We start from the raw sequence: 17,146 nt of genomic DNA, 5'->3' as shown, positions 1-17,146 counted from the left end.
GTAAAAGACTTATCACGGAGGCATTGCCCTCATGCATGAAGTAATCACGGCAATATCCTTAATCTCTCCCAGGCATAGTTGCACTTCCACTTCCACAAACACTCTACAACTCTCTTTCTATTACTTTAATATGCCCACTTTCTCTCAGACCCCAAATCTCTGTCTCATACACATTCTCTCTCACACCTACCCACCTACATGTACACACACAGACCACACTTGTTGTATAACTAACACAGCTGTTGACTGCATAAACATTCTGAGAACATAAAAAAGTTATGACAGAAAACATATTTAACACTACCACAACAGTTGTTTAAACATTTTTACCACATGGTACAATATGCCCACAGTTTTTCAGTAACAAAAATGTCCAGTGCCTGGGATCATGTACACTACATGGCCAAAAGTATGTGGACAGGTGGTTGTCGAACATCACATTCCAAATTCATGAGTATTAATATGGATTTAGCCCCCGCCGTTGCTGCTATAACAGCCTCCACTCTTCTGGGAAGGCTTTCCATTAGAAGTTGGAACATTGCTGCAGGGACTTGCTTCCATTCAGCCACAAGAGCATTAGTGAGGTTGGGCACTGATATTGGGCAATTAGGCCTGGCTCGCAGTCGCCGTTCCAATTCATCCCAAAAGTGTTCGATGGGGTTGAGGTCAGGACTCTGTGTAGGCCAGTCAAGTTTTTACACACGCAAAAAAAAAACATTTCTGTATGGACCTCGCTTTGTGCACAGGGGCATTGTCATGCTGAAACAGGAAAGGGCCAATCCCAAACTTGACAAAAATTGTCTAGGATGTTACTGTATGCTGTAGCGTTAAGATTTCTCTTCACTGGCACTAAGTGACCTAGCACGAACCATGAAAAAAAAACCAGACCATTATTCCTCCTCCACCAAACTTTACAGTTGGCACTATGCATTGGGGCAGGTAGCGTTCTCCTGGCATCCGCCAAACCCAGATTCGTCTGTCGGACTGCCAGATGGCGAAGCCAGAAAACTCGTTTCCACTGCTCCAGAGTTCAATGGCAGCGAGCTTTACACCACTCCACCCGACGATTGGCATTGCGCATGGTGATCTTAGGCTTGTATGCGGCTACTCTGCCCCAAAAACCCATTTCATGAAGGTCTTGACGAACAGTTCTTGATAGTGAATATTGCAACTGAGGACAGACGATTTTTACTTTTTGCGCTTTTCAGCGCTCGGTGGTTCCATTCTGAGAGCTTGTGTGGCCTACCACTTCGCGGCTGAGCCATTGCTGCTCCTAGACGTATCCACTTACGGTTGATCGGGGCAGCTAGAGCAGGGCAGAAATTTGATGAACTAACTTGTTGGAAGGTGGCATCCTATGACGGTGCCATGTTGAAAGTCACTGAGCTCTTCAATACGGGCCATTCTACTGCCAATTTTTGTATATGGAGATTGCATGGCTGTGTGCTAGATTGTATTATCATTAACATAAAATCTCCATAAAATTCTGTCAGTTTAATGTAGAGATATCTCTTTTGCATTGGATGCGTCTCAATCCACAGCTTCTGCCGATCTCGCACATTCGCATCTGCGGTGAAAGGTGACAGAGCTAGAGCGCTATTTGGCAGACCATGAGACATCCCAAAAATCTGTCTTCTCACAAAATTATCTGTAGCGTCCGAACGGTTTGGCCTGCAAACTATTATAGAAAGATGAGACTCTCACGAACTGTTCTCCGTTTTGTTCTACGACCCCCACAAGCGTCTTGGGACTCGTCTGAAGTTGATACAGCCGATCTGCCAATTTCTGTCTGTAGCATCCGAACAGTTTTGGCTACACACTAATCTGACCCCTCTGTGGAAAGGTGGACTCTCACGAATACGTACATTTTAGTTGTTTTGCTTTAGGAGACCCACAGACCTCACAATAGTTTTCTGAAGGTCCCCAGTACCAGAGCCCCGGCTTAGACAGGGCATAAACTAAACTGTAATGGGTTCAAAAACAAAAAAATACTTTAAAACCTTTTGTCACTACAGGGGGTGCTGTTTCAACTTCGACATTTAGCGTTCCCAAATTAAACTGCCTCGTACTCAAATCTTGCTCGTACAATATGCATATTATTATTACTATTGGATAGAAAACAATCTCTAGTTTCTAAAACCGTTTGAATTATGTCTGTGGGTGAAACAGAACTCGTTCTGCAGCAAAAATCATGACAGGAACTGCGAAGGTCTGAAAACGAGGCTCTGTTCTCAGATCAGTTTAAAACTCTGTATGTATCCTATGGGTCGACATGAACTGCACCCGCCTTCCCCTGGATGTCAGTAACCAATGAGAATTGGAATGGAGTGTCTACGTAGATCTCAGAGCTTATAAAGCTCCAAGGAACGAAGGGACCTCTCTTTTTGTCGTTCGTCATGACGCGAAGCAAGACCTTAGGATGAAATTTTGGAACGCTCAGTTATCGGCCTTAGATGTTTCCGTCTGTAATTTAATTCGATATAGGTGTTAGAAACATCATAACGAAGTTATTTTAAACCGAGTTATATCAGTTTATGCGAGTATATTGCTATTTTCGGAATTTCCTTAGTATTGCGTTTTGAGGATTTGGGCATGTCTGCTCCACATGGCTATTGTTAGCTGCTAATTCCGAAGTTGAAGACGACGTTTTACAACCAAGCAACAATTCTTTTGGACAAAGGACACCTTGCCCAAGATTCTGGATGGAAGCTCGTCCAAAAGTAAGAGCTATTTATGATGTTATTCCGTATTTATGTGGAAAAATGTAAACGCATTTGTCCGCCATTATTGCGGCACTAGTCTGGCTGTAACGCACACTGTATGTCTAGTAACGTTAATTTTTAAAATCGAACTCAGCGGTTGCATTAATAACTAATGCATCTTTCATTTGCTGTCCAACCTGTATTTTTTAGTCAAGTTTACGATTATTTATTGATTAGATTAGGGTGCCTTTCCAAGATGGCGCCGGCCAGAATGCATGACCTGTTGCCATTGATCACATTGAATAACAACGATTTGTGCTGCTAAATATGCACATTTTCGAACAAAACCTATATGCATTGTGTAATATGATGTTACAGGACTGTCATCTGATGAAGTATATCAAGGTTAGTCCAAAATTATATATCTTTTGCTGTATTGTTACGATCGCTAACCTGTGCTGCTGGTAAATTGCTTGTGTTTCTGGCTATGGTGGTAAGCTAATATAATGCTATATTGTGTTTTCGCTGTAAAACACTTGAAAAATCTGAAATATTGGCTGGATTCACAAGATGTTGGTCTTTCATTTTCTGTATGCTGTGTATTTTTCAGAAATGTTTTAGGATGAGTATTTAGGTAATTGACGTCGGTCTCTGTAATTATTCCGGCTGCTTCCAACGCTATTTCAGATTGCAGCTGCAAAGTAGAACTGTGATTTATACCTGAAATATGCACATTTTTCTAAAAAAACATATGCTATACAATAAATATGTTATCAGACTGTCATCTTATGAAGTTTTTTCTTGGTTAGTGGCTATATATATCTTTATTTGGTCGAAATTGTGATAGCTGCCCATGCAGGAAAAAAATGGTGTGTCTTTTGCTATCGTGGTTAGCTAATAGATTTACATATTGTGTCTTCCCTGTAAAACATTTTAAAAATCAGAAATGATGGCTGGATTCACAAGATCTGTATCTTTCATCTGGTGTCTTGGACTTGTGATTTAATGATATTTAGATGCTAGTATTTACTTGTGACGCTATGCTAGGCTATGCTAGTCAGCTTTTTTACTGACGGGGGTGCTCCCGGATCCGGGATGAGTAGCAAGTAGAAGTTAACTATGAAATTATGAAAAAAATGTATAACATTCCACACATGAGGCCACTAGAGGTACAAAGGGAGTTGGTGTACCTTGTTCCTTCAGTCGAATTATCTCTGTGTCGGACCCAAAGCTGTTCCAGGCGGTGCAGTTATAGATGGTTTGAAAGTCAGCAGGGACGATGTTACTCATGGTGAGGGTGGAGATGACCCCCTCCTCAGAGCTTACTGTCTCCACCGTGTATCGGCCAGACGTCCCCGACTCCAAGACTGTCTCCTTCCACGACCAGGCCTGTGGCAGACAAAGCAATGAGAATTATACGTTACAGTATAGAAGAGGACACAAGCACACATTAACACTGCCACATATGCTCGAAACACACACACACACACACACACACACACACACACAACACACACACACACACACACCTGACAGAAACCAACCAACCTGCCAACACGACCTATTGGGGCATTAAAGATAAAGGGCATAATCCGCCTTTGGGTTGGTTAAATGCCTGTCAATGTACTATCTGCATACAAAGTCAGGTGTTATGTCCTAAATGGGACCCTATTTCCTATATAGTGCTCTTATTTTGACCATAGGAATTGGTCTAAAGTAGTGTACTGCATAGGGAATAGGGTGCCATTAGGAACACAACAAGGATCACACCAATCACTCATCTGATTACTTCAATTTGGGCCACTAAGCCTCTGCTAGTTTGACAGGGTGACATCTGTAAGCCCTCCGTGTACTGGAGAGAGCCACATAGAGACTTGAATTCGACTTGGAGCCTCAAGACCCGGGACTCAACATTAACTTGAGACTGATGACTTGAAATAACCTGGCCAGGTTTTGTAACGTTGTCACTCCGCGGATTAGCCTTCTCTCCATGCAGCCAGAGACAGTAGCCGCAGCAACGCCCTACAACAGATTGTCTAGTAAAATGCACACTCTCTGATTGGACCACCAAACGGTCAAACAACACAGGCCGTGTGAGCTACCGAACATATTACTGATTTGCTGTACAGCTAGGAGAGACCGGGGATGGGTGTAGCACTTTTCACCTTTTCCTCAGTTTCGCAGAGATCGTTTATGGAAGTATATTCAAAACTTGATACAAACAACCTACATCTGTCCTTTACAAATTGGTTTGGTTATTATATATGTAAATAAAACTGCAAATGCATGGTGTTGTCTTATATACAAGTAGTAAAGTGTTACAATTTACCCCATGGTCTGGGTTAGTTGTAACAGTGCTTGGGGTGAATTGTAACAGAATGACAAAGTGCATAAATCATGACATGCAACTAATTATTGAACTCCTTTTTTGAGACCATGAGAGCAACATTGCCATGTTTAACATTTTGTTTGGCAGAAATACTCATCAATATACAGAAATAATAATCAATATAAATAATAAAATGTTTGTTATTTTACACTTTACTAAATGGCCTTTCTCAACAACTAGGCTAAACTAAACACCTGAACGTTTGTTGTGTGTGTGTGTGTGTGTGTGTGTGTGTGTGTGTGTGTGTGTGTGTGTGTGTGTGTGTGTGTGTGTGTGTGTGTGTGTGTGTCTCTGTGTGTCTCTGTGTGTCTCTGTGTGTCTCTGTGTGTCTCTGTGTGTCTCTGTGTGTGAATGTTGGACTTAATCAGAGTCACAGCTGTGACAGTGTTATGGCTGTCTTGGGGTACAGGCTTGGTGGGCCCATAATTTGCATTCCCAGCACTCATCCCAGACCTCCTTGGACTTGTTAAAGTGCTCCATGCACACAATGCAGAAGTTTTCCTCGTTGGAGGAATTTGAATCTTCTGCTTCAATATGCTTTGTTTTGGCTTTTTTCTTAGGCAGGACAGTTTTTGTTGTTGTTCAATGTGGTTTGTCTTGGCTTGCTTCTTTACAGCAGTTTTTTTATACAGGGCAATTTTTTAAGCGTTCTGAGTGCTTGACTTTTTATGCCCCGCCTCCAGTGCCTGCTTGATAGGTGTATTCTCCAAAATCTCTGTTTTTCTCCTCCTCCTCCTTGGAATTTTACTAGGCCCTGCTTTTTGGAAGGGGCGTACATCAACTGGGTTGATATCAGAAGAGTAATCAGGTATTTCCCAGCCACAGCCTGAGACATGTGGGGAGGTGCCCTGTGAAGTGACTGGAGAGGTGGCCTGGAAGGTGGTTGGAGAGGGGGCCTGGATAGCAGTGGTCACAGTGGCCTGAGATGTGACTGAAGAGGTGACCTGGGAGGAAGCTGGAGAGGTGGCCTGGAAGGCAGCTGGAGAGGTGGCCTGGAAAGCAGCTAGAGAGATGACCTGGGAGGCAGCTGGCAAGGTCAGTGTGTCAGCTGGAGCACAAAGATCAGTGGCAAGTGAGGGTGCAAAGTCACATTCCTGAAATATATCAGCGTTGTATGACCAAATGCCGGTGCACCTGAACACAGCCTGTACATTGGTGGGTGTTGTGGCACCTGGAAGTGCTGTTTTGACAAAGACCTGGAATGTCATATATAGTCATGGTCTTTCCGGGGTTCATCCAATCCAGGCATCCCTGGCAGAGGTCACCATTTTCTTCAATGCCCCGTACACACTCCTGTCCAGGGACTGGAGCTTGTGTGAACAGTGTGGGGGGAAATAAAGCAAGACTATGCCAGAACTAAGATTGCACCGACGGAGATGGCAGCATCGCCGCGACTAGCTCTTAGACAACTTTGCAGTATTTTGTTATTTGATGTACTATTTTTAACATTATTAGCTCAGGAAATATTTTGTGTCATTACATACAGCCGGGAAGAACTATTGGATATTAGTGGCGGTAATTCACCAGAACTACCAGCATTACGACCAGGAATACGACTTTCCTGGAACACAACAACTGAACTTATTCCAGAGGCCAACCCAAAACATCGCAGACGGAGGAGAGGCACTCGAGGCGGCCTGCTGGTTCGACTTAGGAGGCATGCACACCACCCACCGCTTCCGAGTATATTACTCACTAATGTTCAGTCTTTGGATAACAAAGTTGATGAGCTTAGAGCAAGGATTTCTTACCAGAGAGACATTGGGGCCTGTAACATACTTTGTTTCAAGGAACATGGCTCTTTCGGGATACTCTGTCGGAGTCGGTAAAGCCAGCAGGATTCTCAGTACATAGCGCAGACAGGAATAAATATCTCTCCAGGAAGCGGAAGGGCGGAGGGGTGTGTTTCATGATTAACAACTCATGGTGTAATTCTAGGAACAAACAGGAACTCAAGCCATTTTGTTCACCCGACCTAGAATACCTCACAATTAAATGCCGACCATATTATCTCCCAAGAGAATTCTCCTCCGTCATCGCCATGGCCATTTACATCCCACCTCAAGCCGAAACCTTGACGGCCCTCAAAGAACTTCACTTGACTTTATGCAAACTGGAAACCACATATCCTGAGGCTGCATTTATTGTAGCAAGGGATTTTAACAAGGCAAATCTGAGGACTAGGCTGCCAAAGTTCTATCAACATATTTACTGTCCTACCCGTGCAACTAAGACTCTCGTCCATTGCTTTTCAAACTTCCAGAATGCTTACAAGGCTCTCCCTCACCCTCCTTTCGCCAAATCTGACCACGACTCCATCTTGCGCCTCCCGCAGAAACTCAAACAGGAACTGCACGTGCTTTGTACTATTCAACGCTGGTCTGAACAATCGGAATCCACGTTTCAGGATTGTTTTGATCACGTGGACTGGGATATGTTCCGGGTAGCTTGCAAAATAATCTAGACATATACACGGACACGGTGACTGAGTTCATAAGTGTATGGGAGATGTAGTACCCACTGTACCCACTGTGACTATTAAAACCTACCCTATCCAGAAACTGCGAAACTGAAAGCGCGAACCACCGCATTTCACCATGGAAAAGCCTGGTAATATGGCAGAATATAAACAGCATAGTTATTCACTCCGCAAGGCAATCAAACAATGTAAATGTCAGTATAGAGATAAAGTGGAGTCGCAGTTCAATGGCTCAGACATGAGACGTATGTGGCAGGGACTACAGACAATCACGGACTACAAAAGGAAAACCAGCCACGTCGCCGAGACCGACGTCTTGCTTCCGGACAGGCTAAACACATTCTTTGCACACTTTGAGGATAACACAGTGCCACTGACGCGGCCCGCTAACATGGACTGTGGGCTCTCCTTCTCCGTGGCCGACGTGAGTAAAACATTTAAACGAGTTAACCCTCGCAAGGTTGCCGGCCCAGACGGCATCCCTAGCCGCATCCTCAGAGCATGTGCAGACCAGCTGGCTGGTGTGTTTACGGGCATATTCAATCTCTCCCTATCCCAGTCTGCTGTCCCCACATGCATCAAGATGGCCACCATTGCCTTCTTGGGTACAAGAACAAAGGTAACTGAATTGAATGACTATCGCCCCGTAGCACTCACCTCTGTCATCATGAAGTGCTTTGAGAGACTTGTCAAGGATCATATCACCTCACCCTTACCTGCCAACCTAGACCCACTTACCGCTCCAATAGATCCATAGACGATGCAATCTCCATCACTCTGCATACTGCCCTATCCCATCTGGACAAGAGGAATACCTATGTAAGAATGCTGTTTATTGACTATAGCTCAGCATTCAACATCATAGCACCCTCCAAGCTCATCATTAACCTCCAGGCCCTGGGTTTGAACCCTGCCCTGTGCAACTGGGTCTTGGACTTCCTGACGGGCCACCTCTCAGGTGGTGAAGGTAGGAAACATCCTCTCCACTCCGCTGATCCTCAACATTGGTGCCCCACAAGGGTGCATGCTCAGCCCCGTCCTGTACTCCCTGTTCACCATGACTGAGTGGCCAAGCATGCCTCCAACTCAATCATCAAGTTTGCAGACAACACAATAGTAGTAGGCTTGATTACCAATGATGACGAGACAGCCTACAGGGAGGAGGTGAGGGCACTGAGAGTGTGGTGCCTGGAAAACCACCTCTCACTCAACGTCAACAAAACAAAGGAGATGATCGTAGACTTCAGGAAACAGCAGAGGGTGGACACCTACATCCACATCGACGGGACAGCAGTGGTGAAGGTGGAAAGCTTCAAGTTCCTTGGTGTACACATCACTGACAAACCGAATTGGACCACCCACACAGACAATGTGGTGAGGAAGGTGCAACAGAGCCTCTTCAACCTGAGGAGGCTAAAGAAATGTGGCTTGTCATCTAAAATGCACAATTGAAAGCATCCTGTCGGGCTGTATGACCGCCTGGTACGGCAACTGCACCGCCCGCAACCGCAAGGCTCTCCAGAGGGTGGTGCGGTCTGCCCAATGCATTACCGGGGGCAAACTACCCTCCCTCCAGGACACCTATAGCACTCGATGTCACAGGAAGGCCAAAAAGATCATCAAGGACATCAACCACCCGAGCCTCTGTCTGTTCGCCTCGTTATCATCCAGAAGGCGAGGTCAGTACAGGTGCATCAAAGCTGGGACCGAGTGACTGAAAAACAGCTTCTATCTCAAGGCCATCAGACTGTTAAACAGCCATCACTAGCACATTAGAGGCTGCTGCCTATAGGCATAGACTAGGAATAACTTGCGACTTTAAGGAATGGAACACTAGTCATTTTAATAATGTTTACTTATCTGGCAATACTCATCTCATATGTATATACTCTATTCTATACTATTCTACGGTATCTTAGTCACTTAATGTTTACATATCTTGCATTACTCATCTCATATGTATAAACTGTTTTCTATACTATTCCACTGTATCTTAGTCCGTTCCGCTCTGACATCGCTCGTCCATATGTATATAGTCTTAATTCATTCCTACTTAGATTTGTGTGTATTGGGTATATGTTGTGTAATTTGTTAGATATGACTTGTTAGATATTACTGCACTGTCAGAGCTAGAAGCACAAACATTTCGCTACACCCGCAATAACATCTGCTAATCACGTGTATGTGACCAATAAAATTTGATTTGATTTGAGTGCCTATAGAAATCAATGGTAGACCGGTGAGCTGGTGTTGTCAAGGAGAAGGACCACCTTTTTTCTAGGCTGGCCCGGTAGGTTTAGCGCAGTGTTCAAGGAAAAGGAGGAAGTCATTCTCCTGCATCCATCCGGATCCATTTTCAAAAGTTGGGGGGAGTTTCCTATTGCATTTATAGCACGTCATTGACACTAGCGTACCCTTTCTGCTGAGGTGATTGCGCCAACCTGTTTGGTGCCACGTTTCACGACCACTCTATCAGGTGATACTGTGATTATTCCTGTCTCGTCAACATTCCATATAGCATTGCCATCAAAGCTGTACTTATTTATCACCTCTCCCAGTTTGCTAAAAAACTTTGCCACATTTGTTCTGTTGAAACTTGTGGCCCGCAACAGCACTCCTAATGGAGAAAGTAGGGTACCGCTTTACGTAAGACGAGAACCAGTCTGCTCCCGCCATAGAGGTCTCATCCCATGACTGAGAATGCTTGTAACCATATTGTACAGCGAGTTGGTAGGCACATTTCCTGACCTGTAACAATAGAATAAAACATATGCAATACTCCCCCATTTAATACTTTACATGAATCATTTACATTGGTACTCCCTCCCTTGACATTAATTGCCACCAACATTAACTGCTAACTTTGCCCTGACTTACTCCTCACTAATTCCTATCAAGTGCTTACCTCACGGGGAGACAATCCATAATATAAATCAGCTGCCCTCAAAAAATACTCTGACAACTTGTTTCCTGTTTCCACTAAAGTAGCCTACATGAGGAAGCTCTCAAGACCCCTTCTCCAGTAGCTACTTTCTCTCTTTTCAGAATCTGTACAGCGTCACATGACATATGTCATACTTTGCAACAGATCTAATGGACTTCCCCTGCTCTGCTACATCATTTGACGCTCTTTTCAAAGTGCGGAAAGCTACTCTCCTGTCTGTGTTTCTTTTCCATGATCTAGGCATGCTGAAAGTTAAAGAAAACATTCAGTTTTACTTGGGTTAGTTGTAACCTTTTCTAACAAATTGTTACAACTAACCCTGACCCTTGCAGCCATTAATTAGCTAGGTCCATTTCAGGTAAATGTTAAAACTTTAGCATTGCTAACTTGCATCAAATATCTCTACACAGACTGGTTATAAACCTGATATAAGTTTGATGAATGGAACTACAATGCAGTTGATGGCATCACAAAAACACATTTGGTCAAAACAATTACTTTCTTACCTCAAAATCAGATTTCCATCAATAGAATCTGCAGAGTTTATCACAGGGACTTGCTTTTTCACATGAGGGTTTAGGATTAAACTGAGCATGTGCACAGCGAATCACATGATTCTACCTCGCTTCTTATTGGAAGAGTTGCAAGTGTTACAACTATCCTGTGTTACAACCATCCCCGGTCTCCCCTATAGGATCGGGTACAGCACAAACATCAAATTGTAGGCATAGAGGATTGGCACAATACATGCAGCTCCAAAAATGTGTTGGTGATCAAGAATATTAACTGTTTACTTTGCAAGCTCACCAGCAATGGGGCATCAAGCAACACTTACTAGCATAGGCCTATTGGTCTTTTGGCATGCTAAAATGGCTTGAAATGAATAATTTACTTATGAAGATTGCATTTGGAATTTGTTTGTGAAATGAATTATTACTGTGACGAAGATGCGTGTCTCTTCACTTGCGCACTCCAAACTCCAGTGGAGAGCGCTTTGTTCTGTTGTTGAAATGTCTGCTGTTTCTTTCACAGGTAGCCTAGTGGTTAGAGCATTGGACTAGTAACTGTAAGGTTGCAAGATCGAATCCCCGAGCTGACAAGGTAAAAATCTGTCGCTCTGCCCCTGAACAAGGCAGTTAACCCACTGTTCCTAGGCCGTCATTGAAAATAAGAATTTGTTCTTAACTGACTTGCCTAGTTAAATAAAGGTAAAATATATACTGTATATATTTTAAATGCATATGTGGTAAATCTATATTCCATCTAATCCTACAATAATTGCTAGCATTTCATCATTCCATCCCCGTACCATTTATTCCAATACTTTAAGACATTTCTGTTTCATGTTTGATATACATTTTCATTTACCATTTCTTACCCTCTGAGTGGGCCCGATGTTTATTGTGAACATGAACGTTCGCAAGACTCATGAGGTAGAAGTTCTGTATATTTACTTCAATGTATGGTTTCCTTTGTTAATATTTCCAGGGTTCTGTCGGAGTTCCGTGTGTCTGTGTCCTTATGTCTCTGTCATTCTGGTTGTGCATAATAAGAGCGCCTCAGTGTGCATAGAAATAGGCTACTTGGCCTGCACGCCATGCTTTGGAGTCAGCAGTCTACAGTGAATAAGATACAATTATTGTTCCATTTATGAATCGTGATGAAATATCATTAATAATCATTAAGTCCGATTAAGACGAATGTACCAATGGAGGTGGAAATGGCCTTTTACATTGTAGAACCATGTTATTGGTTGTAATTGACAATTGGGTAATTGTATGGTCTTGGGCCAAGTGCTTATATGTAACTGTTTGAGCTCCTTTTAGACAGATTTGATTTGGTTTCTCAAGTGGATGCTGTGCAGTCTTGCCCTCTACCTGTGTCCATTCAGATAGCCTCTGTATCAAGCTTAACCTGTCCTATTTCTTTTGGGCTATTGCCACTGTATATTTGGTCAATCTACTTGTATATTTTGTATGATACCGAGAGGTGGCCTATAAGGCAGCTGGAGAGGTGACCTGTAAATAAATATACACTCTGAGCACGTCAACCTGCCTTGCCTTTTGCTGATTTCATGCCCTTACGACTGCTACAAGTCCATATTTTACAATTACATACTCAAAATGTGTTGAGGGCTGCCTAATGAAAAGGGCTGCCTGGTAGCCTCAATAAATAGACACAGATTTGAGGTTGAACAAGTCATTGCATGTATAGATTTTTTTTACTTGATTTGAAACTTGACTTCAAAAACTTGACTCGACATGACTTGTCTTAGAATGCACGACTTGGACTTGACTCAAGACTCGACCCGTTCTACTCTGGGACTCAATTTTAGACTCGGACCTTGTGACTTAAGACTTGCTTGTGTATCGAATAATAGTGACTTGGTCCCACCTCTGCTGATTAGTATAGTTCAGGAATGGGATGAATCCCTCCATTTCCACTATGAAGGAAATATTAGTCTGTTTCAGGAAAGCTTGATACTCTGTTATCTAAATGAGGATAATTACTTCTAATTTTCAATTGATTTGCCTTCACTTCCCTTAATGTATTTCGTTACTAGCCTACACGTCTATGAGATCTTTCTCTATGGACTACGCCATCTTGTTTACCTTAGGATAGGATATTCATTAGGGTATTCTTTGCCGTTGATTATTCTACGTTAGGTCCTTAGGGATGTCCTCATATGACCTACTTTCTTATTTCTTTAGGTCAAGCTCATTCATTTGGTTTGCACTGCTTTAAAGGGATATTTCACCCAAATTACAAAATTCCATAATTATTTCCTTACCCTATACAGTCTACAAGGTAAGACAGTAATCCATACTGTTAATGGTAAGGACGCCAATAAGTCATTGTGTACATCTAAAGGTAGACTATCCGGACTATCAAAATAAAGTGTAACCAATAATTTCATAAAGTGTAACCAATGTCCACAGTCATTTATTGGTCAATGATTGACTTGAGGCGTGTACACATCTTCATCATGTTAAAACCAATAAGGTCCCTCGTTGGTTGGAACATAAAATACATGTTTTTAGAAGGAAGGAGGGATGTGTTACTCACAATGCGGTCGGGAGGAGGAGTGCTGCGGATGAAACACTTGATCTGCCCCTTCTCCCCGTAGAGGACTTGCTGGGTCTGGGTGCTGGAGATAGTGGGAGGACCTACAGCATGGCCAAGGGAAAATAAGTCAATCATTCCAATAAAACACCCACATACATCAACGGCCTATCAGATGGCGGGGAAGGCGAAGGCCACATGCATTATAATACTTTCTAGTTTACAATAAAACGGAGACGAGCAATTATTCATGATGAGATTTTAATTCGTTTTTCTTAAGTTGAGATTCACGGTGTGATGAAAAGGTTGTTTCATTGCTTAAAGGCTAAGAAAGAGAAGAAGAAGTGTAGAAGGTTTGGGTGGACAGCGGAGGTCTAGAGAAAACAAAGTAATTCCAGTTCGCAGTCCTGCGCCTGTGAAAGAAAACCTTAGAAACGTGTGACCTTCGACTGACACAGTGTGACGTTGACAGCCTCCCAAGTCAAGGAGAGCTTACAAATTCCAGAACTACTGACCATAAGAATAACAAACATTACAGTGCAAAATGGGCTTCTAAATACAGCCAAACGTATTCACACAGGGGCCCTGTGGGGGAACTCGGGAGATCTGACAAAAGAAAGCTTATAGCACAAAAGAGTGCTATAATTAGATAACTTTATTTCCCATGACTTTATCTTGGAGCAGTTCTCCTGAGTCGCCGGAGGAGGAAAACAGGGTGAAGGAGAGGAGGTGTCACTTGTTTGTGATTGGAGTGGGGAATGAAACTAGGATTCATTAGTCTGGAATCCAAACAGTTTCACTGTACAATATCATTCTTAACCATAACCTGTCCAATCAGCCTCCGCTTAGAAACCATGGTGATGGGTGGGTTTAGTGTGAAAACCCATGAGGCCAAATGCTTCACCTTTTCAGCTTGTCAAATAATGGACTTCCTAACAGAAGCTTCAAGGATAGAAAAAGCCTCCTTTGCAAAGAAGGAGAAATTCATAAAAGCCAAACCTCTATCTTATTGGTTCAATACAGCAGAACTGTATTACACTGTATGGGCTCAAGGGTGAAAGCTTTCATCAAAACAGCCAGTCTATATGCCTCCAGAACCCCTTTTCATTGACTCGTTAAACCTGCAATGAGAGCAGACAATAAGAGAGCCCCTTTGGCAAGCGAGAGGGGGAAAAAAGTACAATTTCAAGTCAGCCATTTTGTGGTGCTACCTACGACCCTGCATATTCTTGTGGCGTGAATTTTATGATGATATCCCGGCTTAAGAAATTATTCTTCTACGGAGGAGTTATTCAATAGAGCTCGCCATCGATTGTGTGACCTTGACTTCAGGCATATTAAACAACTGTCTTTGTTTACTATCTATTGATTAGTTAAAAAAGGTTGCAATAACTTCTCATTTAGCCTTGGCCAGCTGTCACGGCACTGAGATAAGGCTGGGAGATTAGTCCATTTGCAATCGATGTTAAGACGTGTTTAATCACCTTTTTCACCTTTAATTACATTTATCCTCTGCTGCTTATTTCTGGTGCAACATGCTCATTCCTAGGTGAAGTCATTGTCAATGACATTGAGTATATTAACGAAACACTAACAGACAATGACCATTTTATTCCCTTTCAGATAACACACATATTTCTAATATGTAAAATACATGTTAAGTATGTTTATGTTTAAAATGTTTCCTCTTTGAAAGATAAGGAACAATTGAAAGTCTTAAGACAACATTTAGGCTAAGCTTTGATGTCAGAAAGCCTTGAGACATCAAAACGTATCTGTAATAGGATAGGGTTAGGCAATATTATGATAGAATTGGGTATCAACAATTATTGACAGCCATTGTGATATGACAGATATCCTTTCATTGAAATAGTTAATAGTTCATTTTTACATACTAAGTTACAGTCCTAGCTGTAAATCAATGCTTTCTTTCATCCTGTCAAAAGCAAACTATGTTATTATGACCCACTGATTTTGACTCCCCTAGTGTAAATATGTCTCCGCTTTTACCTTGTTGTCCCTGAGTCCAGCTAGCCTGAAACATGTCCCTAAGCTTGGAACAACTTCCACATTGAACTTGGAAATTAATTTAGCATTCATCCACATGTGAAATGTACTTACCATTCACAGTGAGGGACACTTCCTTCTCTCCAGCTCCAACTCGGGGGACCACCGCCCGACATACGTACTTCCCAGCATCCTCCTGCCTCACCGCCTTTAGCGTCAGGATGTTCTCATTGCTAAGCACCTGTGGAGGATCAAGGTCAAAGGTCAGGCTGGTGATAAAACGGTCATCTCTGAATTCAAGGCTGCAGCCGAGTCCTTCCGTCCAACCCCTGTATCAGCTAATCGAAAACCCAATAAGCCCTCACCAAAAGGAGAGTGCGGCACACACTTAGTCGTCTGCAAGGCCACCTGAGCCACTGCTTTAATAAACGGTATGAAAGGGTATGTTAACCTCAGAATATCAACATGAACTGCATGGGTGGAATTGCATATACCACAGACTGAAAGCGCTGGACCATGTAAAATAGATTATTTTTTAACCGATACCATTATGAAGGTACAGTGTGATGTGTTGAGAGTCTGGGTCCTTTTCTAGTTTTTCTATCAGTCTCTTGAAATGTCTGAATTTGATGACAAGTTCTTTTCCTGGATAAATACAGAGAATAGCATATTTGATGCACATGTACATGACATTCACCTCTAGGTGAATGAAGAATAAAGCTGCATTGGCACAGTATAGAAAGGAATACCTGTAGAATAGAATACATCTTAGAATAGAAAATAAAATAAGACAATAGAATAGACTAGAACAGGATAGGATAGAACAGGATAAGATAGAACAGGATAGGCTAGAACAGGATAGGATAGAACAGGATAAGATAGAACAGGATAGGCTAGAACAGGATAGGCTAGAACAGGATAGGATAGAACAGGATAGGATAGAAAAGGATAGGATAGAACAGGATTGAATAGAACAGGATAGGATAGAACAGGATAAGCTAGAACAGTATAGGCTAGAACAGGATAGGATAGAACAGGATAGGCTAGAACAGGATAGGATAGAACAGGATAGGATGGAACAGGATAGACTAGAACAGGATAGGATAGAACAGGATAAGCTAGAACAGTATAGGCTAGAACAGGATAGGATAGAACAGGATAGGATAGAACAGGATAGGATAGAATAGAACAGGATAGGATAGAACAGGATAAGCTAGAACAGTATAGGCTAGAACAGGATAGGCTAGAACAGGATAGGATAGAACAGTATAGGCTAGAACAGGATAGGATAGAACAGGATAGGCTAGAGCAGGATAGGATAGAACAGGATAGGCTAGAACAGGATAGGATAGAACAGGATAGGATAGGATAGAACAGGATAAGCTAGAACATGATAGGCTAGAACAGGATAGGATAGAACAGGATAGGTTAGAACAGGATAAGCTAGAATAGAATTGAATAGAATAACAATTTATTAGAACTGAATATAATATAATAGAACAGAATAGAATATGTTATTGCCCTTAAGAGGGAATGGGTCTTGCAAAATATGCAACTGGCAA

The 17,146-nt window shown here is 42.5% G+C and overlaps 1 protein-coding gene across 2 annotated transcripts in view; it reads right to left on the bottom strand.

The window, feature by feature from the left end:
- Positions 1–17,146, bottom strand: part of kirrel3a (kirre like nephrin family adhesion molecule 3a) — a 275,377-nt gene that overhangs the window by 29,161 nt on the left and 229,070 nt on the right. For both annotated transcript variants that reach the window (XM_071339326.1, XM_071339327.1), the window contains exons 9-11: positions 15,699–15,825; positions 13,581–13,681; positions 3,893–4,091 (exon numbers count right to left, since the gene is read on the bottom strand). In XM_071339326.1, the coding sequence (XP_071195427.1) occupies positions 3,893–4,091; positions 13,581–13,681; positions 15,699–15,825 (427 nt within the window). The remainder of the gene's footprint in view (positions 1–3,892; positions 4,092–13,580; positions 13,682–15,698; positions 15,826–17,146) is intronic.

Source organism: Salvelinus alpinus, chromosome 13 (genome assembly GCF_045679555.1).
Source record: "Salvelinus alpinus chromosome 13, SLU_Salpinus.1, whole genome shotgun sequence".
In the NCBI taxonomy this organism is placed as follows: Eukaryota; Metazoa; Chordata; class Actinopteri; order Salmoniformes; family Salmonidae; genus Salvelinus; species Salvelinus alpinus.
Note: the sequence above shows the minus strand (reverse complement) of the source record. Positions and strands in the feature narration are given on the sequence as shown.